This window comes from Trematosphaeria pertusa (assembly GCF_010094035.1).
Source record: "Trematosphaeria pertusa strain CBS 122368 unplaced genomic scaffold BU26scaffold_1, whole genome shotgun sequence".
Lineage (NCBI taxonomy): Eukaryota > Fungi > Ascomycota > Dothideomycetes > Pleosporales > Trematosphaeriaceae > Trematosphaeria > Trematosphaeria pertusa.
This window is the reverse complement of record NW_022987212.1, coordinates 4,869,881-4,884,868: the sequence shown is the minus strand read 5'-3', so window position 1 is coordinate 4,884,868 and position 14,988 is coordinate 4,869,881. Positions and strand designations below refer to the sequence as shown.

The 14,988-nt window shown below is 56.7% G+C and overlaps 4 protein-coding genes across 4 annotated transcripts; 2 read left to right on the top strand and 2 right to left on the bottom strand.

The window, feature by feature from the left end:
• Positions 1-85: 85 nt before the first annotated feature.
• BU26DRAFT_43384 (phospholipid-translocating P-type ATPase) lies at positions 86-5,215 on the bottom strand. The gene is made up of 4 exons (XM_033824045.1): positions 4,579-5,215; positions 1,552-4,521; positions 1,271-1,500; positions 86-1,217 (listed from the first exon to the last, which is right to left on the bottom strand). The coding sequence occupies exons 1-4, from the start codon at positions 5,014-5,016 to the stop codon at positions 200-202; spliced, it is 4,656 nt and encodes a 1,551-aa protein (XP_033692416.1). The 5' UTR covers positions 5,017-5,215; the 3' UTR covers positions 86-199.
• A 1,382-nt stretch (positions 5,216-6,597) lies between these two features.
• Positions 6,598-8,918, top strand: BU26DRAFT_558798 (uncharacterized protein; the record flags this gene model as incomplete). The annotated part of the gene is made up of 8 exons (XM_033832607.1): positions 6,598-6,688; positions 6,747-7,409; positions 7,458-7,559; positions 7,610-7,662; positions 7,711-7,837; positions 7,884-7,950; positions 8,000-8,150; positions 8,199-8,918. The coding sequence occupies 8 exons, from the start codon at positions 6,598-6,600 to the stop codon at positions 8,916-8,918; spliced, it is 1,974 nt and encodes a 657-aa protein (XP_033692415.1).
• Positions 8,919-10,369: 1,451 nt separating this feature from the next.
• BU26DRAFT_43297 (uncharacterized protein) lies at positions 10,370-11,500 on the bottom strand. The gene is made up of 3 exons (XM_033824007.1): positions 11,122-11,500; positions 10,765-11,000; positions 10,370-10,656 (listed from the first exon to the last, which is right to left on the bottom strand). Exons 1-3 carry the CDS (start codon positions 11,285-11,287, stop codon positions 10,384-10,386), a joined length of 675 nt encoding a protein of 224 aa, XP_033692414.1. The 5' UTR covers positions 11,288-11,500; the 3' UTR covers positions 10,370-10,383.
• A 1,345-nt stretch (positions 11,501-12,845) lies between these two features.
• On the top strand, positions 12,846-13,956 carry BU26DRAFT_43271 (SRF-TF-domain-containing protein). Its single transcript, XM_033823990.1, has 3 exons — positions 12,846-13,320; positions 13,457-13,591; positions 13,643-13,956. The coding sequence occupies exons 1-3, from the start codon at positions 13,066-13,068 to the stop codon at positions 13,928-13,930; spliced, it is 678 nt and encodes a 225-aa protein (XP_033692413.1). The 5' UTR covers positions 12,846-13,065; the 3' UTR covers positions 13,931-13,956.
• The last annotated feature ends 1,032 nt before the right edge of the window (positions 13,957-14,988 follow it).

Genomic DNA, 14,988 nt, shown 5'->3' with positions numbered 1-14,988 from the left:
TCGGAAATCTATCAAAGCGTGCGATGACCTAACTAACGCCAGCCCATGATGTAACAGTACGAATGGCAAACACTGAGGAGATGATTTTGTGCATGGACAGTCAGATCCGCGGTCCCGACGGGCGTGAATATATACAGGTCGTGATCAAAAGAATGTGCAAAGGTATTATGTCCGAAGTCGTTACCACCGCCCATCGGGCTTACCGCCGCGGACTCCTCGGAGGACTTCGACGAGGATCTGTTAAGGTGCTTGTTGGAGGACCTGGGACAGGCGGGTGTTCAGAATCAGCCAGGTCCGGCGCTTCTTCTCGGGTTACCGTTGGTCTCCGGAAAGCGTTTCGTAGACGGCTGGCAATGTAACCGCCCGTCTGCGGTTGGGCGCCGACGCTGTTGCGGCTGTGGGACGACTCTAAGCGCGTTAACATCGCCGCCGATGTAAAGTCATTGCTGGCTTCGAAACTGGGTCTGACACGATCCATGGACATCCTAGCTCGATCGAAAGACGGCCGCGGCCGATCCATGGACATGCGATGCGACGGAATGGCTTCTAGAGACCTGCGGAGGGTGTAGTCCGTGCTGTTGCTCCCGTTTTGACTCCTTGGGTTGTGAGTGGTGGCGGTTGGAGCAACAGATGGTGGGTAGATTGGACGCACGTCCTCGTCGCCCTCTTTAGCCTTGGCGGTTTTATACTTGGAAGCGTCCGACGATACTTTCGACATTCCCTTCTCGGGTGGTGGAGGGAGGTAAGCTTCCGTTTCCTGCAGGTAATCGAACTTGCCCTCCCTAACTTGTTCACGGATGATGTCCACGTCCAGAGGGAAGTACATCTTCTGGATGGCCTTGATGGTGAACCTCGGAAGTAGACAAGCGATCGTCGCCAACAGCAGGACAGCCCAGAAAGTCAACGATCCGTAGACCTCGGCAGCGCCCTTGTAGAACTGTGCGCTTGAGGTAAACGATGTGTAGACGCCTGTCCAGAACCAAATGAAGATTGTGCTGATGATGACGACAACGACTATTAGCCAGTCCCACCGGAAGGTGTTGAAAAGTACGTAGAAGTTGGCTGCGCAGACGGCGATGGTGGCGACGAAGATGCCCATTCGCTTCAACTCCGCTATGTCCAGTCCATTCGGCGTAGCGAATGTGCCAGGCGAGAAGATGAGGTAGACAAAGAAGAACGCAATAGCGGACTGGTAGACACCATCAAGCATGTACAACCTGCTCTTGTTAAAAGGGGCACATGGTAAATGAATTGGAGCTCAGAGACGTACCAGAACTTGGGCTGAGTCCACTCCTTCCGCTCAATGCCTCTGGTATACAACTGAGGAACGGCCAAGGAGACCTTGTCGTCGACGTCTTGGTCCAATACACCCATCAGAATGACGGGTAACGAGGTGAAGGCCAGATTGAACCAGACAATATAGCTATAATCGAAGATATACTGGCTGTCATAGTTGGTATAGATCTGGTACCAGAAAAGCCCAAACGTCCAGACAATGTTCTAACGCAGCAAGTTAGCAAGAGAATTTCTCCCTAAGTAGAACGGACTAACCTTGTAGAAGAAGTTTGCAATGGTCTCCGCGAGCCTGCGATAGGACCATCTGCCATGGACGAGCACAAGGCGTGTGAGAAATCGGAATTGACCAATCGCATAGTCGGAAGACATTGCGGCGGCACGACCCTCGAGACCTGCAATACCAACTCCGACGTGGGCTTCCTGGATCATGGCAACGTCATTGGCACCGTCCCCGATAGCAAGCGTTAGGCAATCCAATCCTGTCTTTACCATGTTCACGACCGATGCTTTCTGGGCAGGGCTCACTCTGCAACAAAGGACCGATCGGCACTGCTTGCAGAGCAAAAGGAACTTCCGCCTGAGCGAGTCGTCCAAGCAAAGCTTCAATGTGTCTCCGTCAATGACGATGGCATGGGTGGGCGGAGGGGGTTCGTGGTCGTCTTGGGCCGCTTTGAGCTCTTCTTCAGATCCTGTCATTCCGAAAATCGCAAGTTTCTCATCAAGCAAAGTCTCAGCCGTTGCTAGACTCTCGTCATCGACTTTGAATATGATGAGGTCCATGTCGTTGTCGAGCAGGTTACAAGAGAAGCCGATATTGATGGCGGTCTCCACCTTGTCTCCCGTCAAGACCCAGAGTTTGATACCAGCTTTGCCGAGAAGGGAAATGGAGTCAGGGACACCGTCTTGCAGTCTGTCTTCGATAGCGGTACCACCCAGGAGCCACAGCTGATTCTCAATGCGATCGGAGACTTCTTCGAGCTTCTCCTCACGGCCCGCAACAGCATTGGCAGCAATGTCGTAGTCCTTGTTCCATTCCTGGTATTCCTCCTCCGAGATCTCTTTTTGAGCAATGCAAAGGGTTCGTAGGCCTTCTCGGGCAAACATCTCGAGGTGCTCTCCGGTCGTGGCGCGTAGTTCCCGTTGCTCGCCTGGGATCAACCTCGAGTAAATCATGCTATCGGCTCCCTTGCAGAAAAGGACGATTTTTCCGTCCGGCATTCTTATGATTGCGCTCATGCGCTTTCGCGTGGAATTGAACTCAAGGGTGTTTAGCACGGTATATCTGCGTTCTTCGCCCAAGACGTTAATGATTAGGCGGTCATCGTCTCGGCCAACGAAGGTGAAGCCCACGTCGCGTGCTGTGGCTACCAGTGCAGCCTCGTCGGGAGACTGTGCCTTGAACTCGATCCTGGGTGGGTCTCCAGGCGTCCTCTCTGTAACAACGGTGTGGCACAGAGCGAGAGCTAGCATGAACCGCTCATTGGCAATCTTTTGCTCACGCCCGGAATCTCCAGCTAGGTCTTCGATGAAGTCGGGAGCAACAAAGGTCAAGTCGTCGTCCCAGAGGTACGGGTTGTCGTGTATCTTCCTAATGCGTTCAATCATGCGTGCGCGGTCGCGGGCGATTTGTTCCCGGGCGCGAGCGCCTTCAACCTCTGTATCGATGCCCTGTCTTCGCTGCATACCGGCTTGAGCCTCCGTATACGCCTCTCCATACGGGACGCCGTTTACCGTGCATTTCTTGAACTCCATTACGTTCTGGGTCAGAGTTCCCGTCTTGTCAGAGAAGATGTACTCAATCTGTCCGACGTCATCGGAAATGTTCCAGGATTTTGGGGTGCAGGGATAGTCGATAGCCTCGTAGTACATCAGAACGTCGCTGTAGATGAAGATTGCTTGCAGCGTTCGGATGATTTCCAGAGTGATGTACAGTGAAATGGGCACCAAATTCTGGAACAGGATGATACCGGCCCAGAATGCGATAACGCCATCAAGAGCGGGGTTGCCGTTGCCGTAGGAGCCAAATTCGAAGAGCGAGTGTGAGGTGTCATCCTTGCCCCAATATGTTCCCAGAACAATGCCGGAGATGAGGCACATGAGCGCAAGAATAATGAAGTTGTAGACGACATTCCAATTCAGGTCTTTGCTTATTTTGGCGCGCTTGCTCGGGGTGATGCCGGAATTGAGCATGATCTTGGACTCTTCACCCGTAAAAACGACGACGCCTAGCACCCACTCCGTATTTCGCAATTGACATCCGCGTAGAAGGAGGTTGTTGATCGAAACTGGTTCAACCATCTCATAGGACGCCGCGTTTGGATCTTTCCCGTCGTGTTGGTTCCACCGTATGGCGGCGCTGTACGAATAGAGGTTCGAATGTGGCCCTTCGCTTTCGATCCAGAATTCGGCACGTTCGCAGTGCCGCGCATGCCTGACGCCGCGTGTGCAGTGTAGGGCATTGCGCACTTTAAGATTAGTCTCCCCGTCCAGGTTCTTGGTCTCAACGTAGCATGCGCCATCATCGGACGAGGTGGAAAGCACCACAACGTCAGCTGGAACCTCCTCATCGTTGTACAACCGGAGAAAGTCGCCCACCTGCACGTTCTTCCATGCGTCTTTCTTGAATCGCGCCTTCTCCGGCGTGGTCTTGTACGGGTCCATCACACTGCCCCAGAATTTGGTGGGAATGACCGGACCGCCGCCCCGCACCTTGTCGCCTTCTTTGACATGAGAGTGCCCTCCAAGATTTACAGCATCGGTGGGTAGCGGGGATTGCGCAGGGGACTGACCTGGTAGGGGCGAAGGTACTGGAGTCATTTGGATACCTTCCTCGCCGCGGTGATCCGATTCGGCCGAAAAGTAAGAGGTTCTGTGGGAGAGAACCGACGCCCTTCTCGTGTCGATGGACGGTCTTGATTCGTCTGTGTCCCGCCCTCTGTGGCCCTCTTTGCCTTTGCCAGACTTCTTGTGTTTCCGCAGACGCCAGACCCAGACAATACCTCGGGTGGTTGCCTTCTTTACACGTCGCCACCAAGACACGGTATCCTCGGCAGTGTTCACGTTGCTGAAGTCAACCAGCCTGTGGACGGGGGCGTTGTTCAGCTCATTGTCTAGCACGGTTCTCCTCCAGTCTTCGATCGCATCCTTGACGGCGGTGACGCACAAAATCACGATCAGAGGGACGGCGTTAAGCGCGGGGTTGGACGCTCCAAAGATGGAGAATATCTACATAGCATGGGCATTAGCGTAAGAGACGAATCGCGCCAGGGAATGTGTACATACGCCGAGGATAATGATGAACAGAAAGTACACATTTGCGATGTTGTGGAACTGGAACCACAGGTTCTTTGGTATAAAGCTGAGCGGGGTGTACTTGGCCGTTCTTATCTTGTTTCGCGCGTAGTGGGCTTTGGGGTGTCCCTCCTCGTCGCGTTCGTGGGCAGGGAGCGGGATGTTGAAGTAGATTGTTCGGCCGGAATCCTGTTCCTCGCTGTCTGTCGATGAGCTCTCTACATCGCCATTTTCCAGCGGGCCTCCTTCTTTCCCTAATGAGTCCCTCTTCTTCTCGCCGGCGCCGGACCCCATCCGCCTGTGCAGGCGCTCCTTCAGCGACTGCCGCTTCGTGTCCGCCTTGATGCCCGTTGCGCGGTGCGTAGCCCACCGTATCCGCTTCACGGGGTTCGTGACCTCACGGTCTTCCTGTGCCGACGGTGCAGCCATTGTCGCGCGGGCTCGCAGCAGGGCGGAGGGCTGGGGTTGTTGCTGGGCTCGCTGAGTGTCCGGCCTGAGCCGGGAAGGCCTCTACGTCGCGCGGTGGGCCAATTCGCCGCACTATCGGATATGACGACACGGGGACGACGGTTCTGGGGGGTGCCGATGCTGAGGTAGGAGCTGTTTCGAAGGGGGTTGAGGCTGGATGGGCGATGGATTCTCGGCTAAGCTGGATATTATGAAGCCCGAGATGCGAGCGAGCGGCGTTTCGTAGGAGCGAGCGCGACGGGTGGTTGAGTGCGACAGCGCTGTGTGTCGCGGGCGAGTGCTAGTCCATGGGCGCAGGAGAGGAGGAGGAGAGGTGAGGCGCGGCGGAACCGGCGGAGGTGTGCTTTTCTTCGTTCTCGATGATGCTGCTTATTGCTGACCGAGCACGGCCGGGGCGGCGCCGTTGTCAAGGGCTTGGGGACAGAACAGCAACTCGGCGGAAATTAGCGTCAGTCTCGGCGTGTTCGGTAGCCCGGACGATCCGCAGCCGCCGCGCTGGAGCAGATTCGGGAGCAAAAAGACGCGGTTTTATCGGGTTTAGTCACTGAGAGTCAGAGAGTGCACAGGAGGACGCGCTGCGTGGCCAGATACGGCCGGGTCCTTTATTATCGCTACGGGTCTTGGGCTCGCTCGCTCGCGGAGGCTTGGACAATCCTCCCACTCCTCCCTGCCAGACCGCGTTACGAGCCCATCAGACGGGTGGGCGCAGCACGCTCGCAGCCTTACGTGCTTCACCTGACGGCGTCTATCTATAAATGTGTCTTTGCCGCAGCGCAGCACCACGCGCCCTTCTAAGCAAATGGACCGCCGTTTATTCCCCGGCTTGCGAGTACGCCTACCTACTGTGTCCTCGCGCTTGCTGTGGCACGCTAAGGCTGCATGTCACCCGGGCGACTGTTGGCTCCGTTGACAGCCCTTCTGGTCCGTAAAGCTGTCCGTTCCTGTCGCAAGGCAGGACGCAGAGTCAGACGCAGAGAACCGAGAGCGGTGCGACGTTTTGACGGTTTCATGGCGTTCTTGACTGCGACAGACACGGGCGTCTAGCCATCAACTTGACCTCTGGCCCCGAACCGCAACGGGATAGATTAAAAGTCCGGTGCTATGCTCGCAGGATGAGGGAATCTCGCATAAATCAACCCGGAAGCGCGCAGGGATGCAGCTTGGTATTTGCAATGCGAAACGTTGAAACATTCTGAACCGGCCAGCACGTACCCTCGGTGCGGTGCATGTTGTTCGTGTACGTGAGGCTGCGATTACGTGGCGAACGCGAGGAAACGAAGGAGGCGACGTCGCCAGCAGTGGGGAGATGACACACGCGGGTATCCCGGCGTAAGAATGGCAATCTGCTTCGTACACCGGATGCGAGAGTGTTCGCGCCGGAGAGTCGGTCCCTCGATTGATGGCCAAGACAATTCACGTGAGAGACGCGTTAGCGCGTCGCAGTTCGTGCCGTTCCGCCTCCGATGCGGTCGCACATTTCATGCTTTGCGCCAAGCATCGTGAACGACGACGCTCTATCTTTATTGCTCTGTCGAGGCGGCCATGCCCCCGCAGAAGAGGAGCATCCGGGACTTCTTTGCGCCCGCTCCGAAGCCCTCGCAGCCGAACCACAGCTCCACACCTAGATCAACAGGTACGCCGTTTTCTCCATCAAGCAGCTTACCCCACGTCATCAGACTGACTAGCCCTAGAGCCCGCGAAATCGGCCACTCCCACCCTCTACACCTCCCATACGATCCGCGTGAATAGGACTCCTCCAACGACTAGCCCAGAGCCTCGGCCACCCAGCACATCGCAGTCGTCAGCGAACTCGGCAGGTACAAGCAAGAGGGTCGTCTCCAATGGGGAAGAAGTGGTTCGGAATTCGGATTCCGAAACCGATTCGCTGCCTGAGCTGGACTGGGGCGATTCCTCCAACAACCTCAAAACAACCAGTCGGGCTACCATGGCTAAGCCAAGGGAACGGACCGCACAGGATGGCCTGCGCAAACCGCCCAAGAAACCCAGGGATGGAAAGTCGTTCAGCCTCTTCGTGCAGGCAGCACAGAAGAGTGCCGAGGCGGAACGAAAGATAGCAGAGGTGAAAGCTGATCTCGACAAGCCGTTAGAGACGACACCGCCGCCAGATTTCGGTATCAGCGAAGAGGCACTGGCTGATGCTGTGCATGACGATGACGATCCCGACAAAGCGAAGCGGCTGTATCTTGCTATGCAAAGGACCAATGCCCTGCAGATGGATTGCGTTTTTCATTTCTTTCGCGAGAATTTGGAGGATTCGGAGGGCAGCCATGCCAAAGAAGCAACTTTCCCCACGGACAAGCTGCCGAAGCATCGCTGGACCACGAGTTTTGCAGGTCAGCATCCCTATTCCTCCTGCGAACTGTAACGCTAACGCACAGAAGCTCAGCCGGCCAGAGATCAGGCATTCTTGACTGGCTTTGCTCAGCAGGTCTTTCGATACCAGCAATTGCCGGAAGAGCTGGCATCCTGGATGATCGATCAAAGTACGCCATACCCGCGTCTCCTTCGGGCCCCCGCTAACCCATTCTGACAGTCTGTATTGGTCGAAGCGACGCACTCAATGCCAAATACATACAGCTTCTCGCCGTAAGCTTGGCTGACCCCTCTTAGAGTCATGACATCTAATAGCCACAGGCTCACGATGACTACCTTAAGCATCTCCTCGATATATCGAGGCTAGATAACATCTTCAGGTCCATCGGCGCCAACCAGCAACTAAATTCCGACCTCCCGGTTACTCCCTCATATGTGCCTCATCCGGGTAAGCCAAGACTCGCCAATGTTTATAAGCGTGCTAATAGTATTAGCGAAAAGAAGACCATTGCCAGATTCCCTGAAGTCAGTGGCCAGGCTTCTGCAGGCGGCTGCTCCAAGGTATGCTCCGAAGTGCATTGGTTGAAGCATACCTAATTCATGTGAATAGGCTGCTGACGACAAGACATGCGCTCTACGTATTGTTTCTTCTTTGTATGGATAATAGTGTAGCAGCTGATCTCGACACTCTACATGCTGTTCAAGATGCTATAGAAGCAATCATGTGTAACATACCCGAGAAAAATCCTCTCAAGCCCGTGGTAAGAATACCCGCGCTGCATTGCCTTTTTCATCTAACCTACTTATAGTTAGAGGGCGTTGTTCCAAGGCTTCTCGCGCGCATTACCCATCCTATTCTACAAAAGAATCTCGTCTGGTCACTTCCGTCAAAGTCTCCGTTGACGGCATACTTCCAGCGGCATCTGGCACTGGCATTCCTCCTACATCCGATGTCACTTGACGTCCCTCTCTCGAGCCCAAAGCTCACGCAGCTCATCCATTCATATCTCCAGGACTCGCCCGATTTCCACATCACAAAGGAGACCGATTACATGTCTCTCGCAGCTCGCCTCGCGCTGCTCGACATCGCCATAGGTCCAGGCCCTGGGACAGTGCCTCATCAGCCGCTGATCAGTCCACCGACTTCTCAAGAAGGCTCTTCACAAGTAACGCCACCAGAACCACCTCCCTCTGATGTGAAGGCTTTCAACAAGGAGGTCGATGCGCTCGCACAGCACATCAAACTGCTCAGTAACTCGATCCATGAATCCGGCGCGTTGAGCGACCTGACAAGGCTGGATGCGAAGGACTGCAGTGAGAGGCTATACCACCGACTGGAGAATGCCGTGAGGATAGGCGGGAAGAAGGTCAAAGATCCATTTGGAGATGAGAACGCGTCGGAACAGGGCAAGAAAATCTTCGCGAATTGGTTGACGAAGAGTCAAAGCGGGACTCAGACGCCCGTCCTCAATGGTGGGGCTAACGAAGTGGACGCTGAAGAGGGTGGGGAAGATCTGATGGAGAATTAAAGCTCATCATTGGACTATAGCAATGCATATGTGTTGAGAACCAGTCATACAATGTATAATACCTACTGTACTCAGCGAACAAGACTCGTTCAAGACTCCACGACGATGTCCACTCCATCCCAATAACGATGTTGAAGCGCACCAGGGATCCCCCCTTTCCCAAGCCCCCTACCTAGTCGAAACCCAAGACCTCCCAACCCGAAACCCTGGCTCCCTTCCCTCGCATTAAACCCTCTTAAGACGCGTCAACCCTCAATGCCAAGCAGGGTCGTCTCGCAGCCAGCCCCACAACGCAATTCAATTTCTCGTTCAGGGGGATCGTCAGGAACGCGGTGCGGATGATTGGAGGGTGAAACGTCGCTGCGCTGCCGCACTTGTGGATGCCTGCTTTCGGAATGGGTAAAATGGAAATGAGCTGGACTACTGCGTATGTAGGGGACGTGGGGCGCACACAGTAGCTATTGCAATCTGCTAATGTGGAAGTGTGTGAGTTTCGCCACCGGCAACATACAGTAACTAGCTGCTGATGATGATGAAGACCCTGCATCCGCCCTCCAAGTCCGCGTATTCGGGCTTTAATAACCCCATTATTCCCATCCCATCCAATCACCCCCGAGCTCCTCCGCTCCTGCGCTAACGCACTCCCCAGCTTGCAACAACAACACCAGCAACACCAGCTACAGTACATACATCCATATTGCACCCTGCATAAGCGCGCGTGCGTGCGTGCGTCGAGCGAGCGACAAGCAGCTCGGGAATTGAGAACCTTGGAAAAAGGCAGCCCCACGTGCGCTGAGCTGCGCTGCGCTGCTGGATAATCTTACGGCCGGCCGAGGCGCGCGAGGCTGCACTGCTTATCTTCGATAGTGTTGCGACATGACTCGCTCTGCATATGCAGGTGGCTGCATGGTGTGGGCGGTGAGAGAGAGAGAAGGGACGCTTGCCGGTATCGGGCAGGGGCACGGGGGCCGAGACTGTTGTTACTCGGGGTTGTGTGATGTGCCGGGGCCGAGAAGTTGAGCGGGCGGCATGTGAGTCGTTTGTTTGTACTGTACTGTGTATGGGAGGAAGAGGGCGGATAGGATAGGATAGGACAACGTTTTGTACAACGGCGTCGAATAATGGTTTTCTACTTCTGCCAAAAGAGGTTCGAGAGTCAAACAGGCGATGCGTGGTATTCTCCTCTAAGAATGGCAAGAACGCTAATGCAGCAACGAAGGAAGAAAATACAGAAAGAAGTAAAAACGCACGTTCGAGGATGGCATCAGCGCCGCTGACTTCCTTGCTCCTCCATTACCGCTGCATCATCACCACTCACGAGTCGAGACGCAGGGAAAGAAAGAGGCATTGCGATAGAAAAGAATACATTGGCCTGGCTTCCATCCTCTTTCAAAACCCCGCTTTATCCTCCTCTTGCTTCTCTGCCCTCTTTTCCTGAAAACACAATGCACCTCCAAACACCCCTCTACATCCCGCCCAAACCGAGCTTCTCGTCGATGTGCCTGTACCTCTCCTGCTCCTGCCTGTACTGGAGCACCATGGCGACGCAAAGGAGGACGAGCATGTCTACGCCGACAATGCCAAAGGCCGCTGTGAAGATCTGGTCGAGATACGTGTTCGCGAAGGTTGAGAACGGGGCAATGCACCCACCCTTTTGAGCAGCAACAAGCGAGCTGAGGCAGGTGCTGTCCATGACGAAGGGCGGCGAGGTCGAGTTAAAGTATCCGCAGCAGTTGAACTAGGAAGTGTCAGCACTGTCTTTGGGATAGCACCTGCCGTCGGCTCGGGTGAAGCGGAGGATGCGGCATGACCCTCCTCACGTGCTCGGCTCCAAATATATGCGTACCTTTTGCTGCAGCAGGCTCTGCATCAGCGGCGCTTCCTTGGCCCACAGGCTGCCCAAGTCAGAGCGGGTTTGCAGCGTCTCTATCCACACCGAAAGACCCAGGCCAAGCGTAAAGGTTGCGCAGATGACAACCAACCAGCCCTGTGCACGAAGCCATCCTCGGTTCATTGGCAGAAAGAGCGCAGGGAGGGACAGCAGGAAGGTAACGAAGATGAAGATGGCGTTGACCACACCGGCTGCAGACCCGTTAGTGCATTTGCTCGAGGTCTTCGCTCAACTCCGCGTGGTACAATGCGCGCCACAGTAGCGCCGCAAATATCGGTGGTCCGTCTCTTGTCCTTGGACTCGGGGTCGTACCTGTCAACGGACACTTGCCCAGCAGCAAGTTCTCCGCAACGTTGTTAACGGTCGGGCTGTCCCGCAGGCGCTGCTCGGACATGAGCGAGAAGCCCAGCAGCAGTCCTCCACATCCAGCAAAGACGAAGTCCATCCCCACGAAGATCATCATCAACTTGGTCGGCATGGCGGCGGCGGTGGTGCTCCGTCCTGGGAGGTTATCGTGGTCTGGTCAGTTCGAAATGAGCGGCCACTGGCAGAACGCAAGCAGGAGCCTGTGGCTCGGAGAGAATGAATGGCAGTCGAGTGCAGCAGAGCCGTCCGGCGAGCTCGCGCAGAACGACGATTAATGCAGAATACGAATATTAGATACAGAGAAGCGAAGAGGAGGGAAGGAGAGGAGCGGCAGGAGAGCGAGAGTGCATGGGGATACGGCGGCGGGTGACTCGAGCATTAAGAGGCTCGCAGAGGGCGCGTCGCAGTTGGGCGAGGCGAGGCGTGGACCGTTTCAGCAGCGTAGCAGCGGGCGCGGCGACGAATCACAGGCGCGGACGGGGCTGTGGTTCGATTGTTTCCACGTTGCGACGGTCCGCGCAACACGGCAGGCCATTGTTCAAACGGCTCTTGCTGGGAGTGCGTGTACACAGTCCGTAGGTACCGGCGATGCGAGCAACGGCGGCATCGTGAGGCGCCGGCCGCTGCGAGGCGTGGTGTTGAGCACGTTGCGGTGAGGGTTGGTGGCGTCGGCTGCTGCAGGCGGGTCCGAGGCGATGCCGGAGAGAGCAGGCGGCAAGGGCGCCTTTCCTCTTAGCGGCGCGCTGACCTCAGCAGCTAGCCGGGTGTCGCGCGCGCCATTGGCCGGCAGCGGGGGCCCGTGCGCGCTAGTGGCTGCAGCCGGGCTGGGGAAAGCGCGCTGCTTAGAGCAGCCTGACAGGAGCGCGATATTGCCTCTTTGAGAGGCAGAGCATCACAACCACGGCGCGCGCTGCTGTCGGCGGCGGCAGCACTCCAGCGACGCGGCGCGCAGAGCAGCGGGCGTGCCACAGCGCACCGCGCAGCATCCGCGGGCACTGTAGAGAGCGCGGCGGCCGGCGCGCGCCCGATCAGCGATTCAGCGAAGCCAGGGTGGTGAGCTCACGTCCCCAAGCGCAGCCAACCGCACTCCCGCCCCCGGCAGGCCGTCCAGTGTCGAGCACCAAAGCAGCTGCAAAAATACCAGCCCTCCGCCCGTTTCACTTTCCCCAATCTCTCCATCGCTTTCCCTCTCTGAGACAGCTCTCTCACTCCTGCACCACGCACTCCACCGTCCGTCGTGCCTGCCCGCCCCGCGCGCCCATCGCTGCCGCAACGGGGCCAAGCCTGCACCACTGGCACCAAGCACCCACGCACCCAAGCAGCCCGCCGCAGCTCTGCTTTAAACGCTTTCGGCCCATCCTCCTCTCCACCGCAACGGCGCCCATCCAAACGCAAGCTGCCCAAGGTACGTACCTGTTCCTGCTCCCGTTCCCTCGCCCGCTCGCTTGAAGCTGCTCCCCAGCCGCCCGCCGCTCCCTGCCCCCCCGAGTATTATTAGCTGGCCAAGGTCACCTGCCGTCGCCCCTCGCTGCCGTCCTGTGCGACCGGCGACCAGCACCCAGCGCCCCTCTCGCCGGCCGGCCTGCCTTTCCGTGCATTCCTCGCCCGTCCGCCCACTCCACAAAGGGCCCAGGCAGCGCCGCCCCCCGACCAAATCACTTGTCTCTTTTCATTCCAAGCGCGCTTCCTTTTCCTCTTTCATCCGCCCCGATTCTTTTTGGCCTAACCTTGCCAGAGCAGCGCCCTGCACTCGCCTGTACCGAGCTGCACATCCACTCCACGCCGCCGCCTGCCAAACAGGAAATCCCCACACAGAACACCCGCCCGCAAGCAGTTAGGGCAGGTCCGCAGCCCAAACACTCGTAACCAATCTGCATCGCGACCACCACCATGGCCTCCGAAATCACCGAGCACGACCAGAACGCGTCGCCGTCCGTCCACGACGACGGCAGCGGCAACAATGGCGCCCTCGTCGCCGGCGATGCGAACCGCGGCACTAAGCGGCCGCGCCCGGCGGCCGACGACGACGACGACGACGATGACAAGCCCGGCCGCGAGCGCAGGAAGATCGAGATCAAGTTCATCCAGGACAAGTCGCGCCGGCACATCACCTTCTCGAAGCGCAAGGCGGGCATCATGAAGAAGGTACGTCGGACGTCGGCCGTTGCGCTGCGCGAAAAAGCAGCATCCCAGTCTTAACCTCCACGCTCGCGCTTTACCCGCCCGTCGCATGAGAAACAACACCCGCGCTGCCTTCCTCGCTAACACGTTTGATCTTCAGGCGTACGAATTATCCGTCCTCACCGGCACTCAGGTGCTGCTGCTCGTCGTGTCCGAGACCGGTCTTGTCTACACCTTCACCACGCCGAAGCTGCAGCCGCTCGTCACGAAGCCCGAAGGCAAGAACCTCATCCAGGTACGCGACAGCGCAAGCTAATCCCCTCGTATGCACCACTAACACGCGCAGGCCTGCCTGAACGCGCCCGAGCCCGCGGGGGACAACGCGAACGGCGTCGACGACAACAACCCGGTCGACTCGCCCGAGGACAACCAGGCCCACGTCCCCGCTGGCCAGCCGCGCGGAATGCCCGGCAACGCCGGTATGCCGCAAGCTGCATACATGACGCCCGAGGCCGCTCTGCACTACCAGCAGTACCTGCAGCAGCAGCAGCCGTCACAGCAGTACCCAATGCCACAAGGAGGCATGCCCCGCCATCCTGCGCAGCACTACCAGCAAGACCAGAAACTAAGCTAAATGTAATACACTCGGTCTGTTTGGATTTGCAGCAGACAGAACCGGCGGCGCATCACTCGGATATGGATACCCCTCCTAATGGCGAAAGTAATTCAAGGGTGCGGCTCTGCAGACAATGTATCGTGCTCGGCACGCAAATGTCTGCACATGTGGGGAAGGTGATGGAGGCATGGGACGATATGATGACAGGGTGCAATGTTGGAAGCTCAGGCTGCAGTTTCGGACAGGACAGGACGGGATGGCTGTACGTCTTCATGTGGATAACTGGCGTGGTTGTTTTCTTACCCATCACAACACCTTTTCTAGTGGCTTTCTTCTGCTCTCTCAACATCCGATATCTCCTCCTTTTCCGTGTCACACCTTGTTCATGAAGTATTATGTACTTTCAAAATTCCCCTCACAGCTGGCAGCATGGACCGCACAATACAATAATTCGTATAAACTTGACCTTGACGTTGATGAGATAGCGATATGCACAGTATTTCGGCCCGGCTGGGTAGACTTCCGTTTTCGAGGGTCCATTTCCCTATCGGGTGGACTATCGCACAAGACGCTTACACGCAAACGGAGTCGAGATGAGCCGCGTCTGGAACGGTGCGATTCGCTTCCAGATCAGACGCTTTGCAGGTGATGGCATCATCTTTCCGTCGCGGTTGCCATATCTCATGGTCCCCGGATAGGAACAGGAAAGTGCGCGTCGTCGTCCCACATTTGTCTCCCTCAACAAACTTACCATGAAAAAGATGCGACACGACCGAAACAGTTCGCCAGTATTGACAGCTTCTTCTGGTCCAGCGTAGCTCGATGAAAGCCCTCGCGCAGTCACCAGAGCTAGGTTGGTTCTAAAGCAGAAACCTCTCAAGCATGCGACTCTAGCATCGACCCGTGTCACAGCAGCTCCTTGGGTACAACGCGCAATATCCCGTTTCGCGAACGCGGACTTTAGCCTTATCTCCCGGGATAGCAAAAGATACCCGATAGAGTGCTACCGGGCCATAGGACTCGACTTCATCATGGATCCAACGCAACCGGGCTGCGCTCCAGCGCCAGGAAACGAG

What these genes read in the sequence shown, in the direction of transcription:
- BU26DRAFT_43384 (XM_033824045.1), bottom strand. Translation starts at nt 5,016, where the DNA reads ATGGCTGCACCGTCGGCACAGGAAGACCGTGAGGTCACGAACCCCGTG. An exon ending in TGTTCATCATTATCCTCGGC is followed by an intron (nt 4,522 to 4,578) that starts GTATGTACACAT and finishes CATGCTATGTAG; the next exon opens with ATATTCTCCATCTTTGGAGC. An exon ending in TGGACTCAGCCCAAGTTCTG is followed by an intron (nt 1,218 to 1,270) that starts GTACGTCTCTGA and finishes TAACAAGAGCAG; the next exon opens with GTTGTACATGCTTGATGGTG.
- BU26DRAFT_43297 (XM_033824007.1), bottom strand. Translation starts at nt 11,287, where the DNA reads ATGCCGACCAAGTTGATGATGATCTTCGTGGGGATGGACTTCGTCTTT. An exon ending in GGGCAAGTGTCCGTTGACAG is followed by an intron (nt 11,001 to 11,121) that starts GTACGACCCCGA and finishes ACGGGTCTGCAG; the next exon opens with CCGGTGTGGTCAACGCCATC. An exon ending in AGAGCCTGCTGCAGCAAAAG is followed by an intron (nt 10,657 to 10,764) that starts GTACGCATATAT and finishes GACACTTCCTAG; the next exon opens with TTCAACTGCTGCGGATACTT.
- BU26DRAFT_43271 (XM_033823990.1), top strand. Translation starts at nt 13,066, where the DNA reads ATGGCCTCCGAAATCACCGAGCACGACCAGAACGCGTCGCCGTCCGTC. An exon ending in AGGCGGGCATCATGAAGAAG is followed by an intron (nt 13,321 to 13,456) that starts GTACGTCGGACG and finishes TTTGATCTTCAG; the next exon opens with GCGTACGAATTATCCGTCCT. An exon ending in AAGGCAAGAACCTCATCCAG is followed by an intron (nt 13,592 to 13,642) that starts GTACGCGACAGC and finishes TAACACGCGCAG; the next exon opens with GCCTGCCTGAACGCGCCCGA.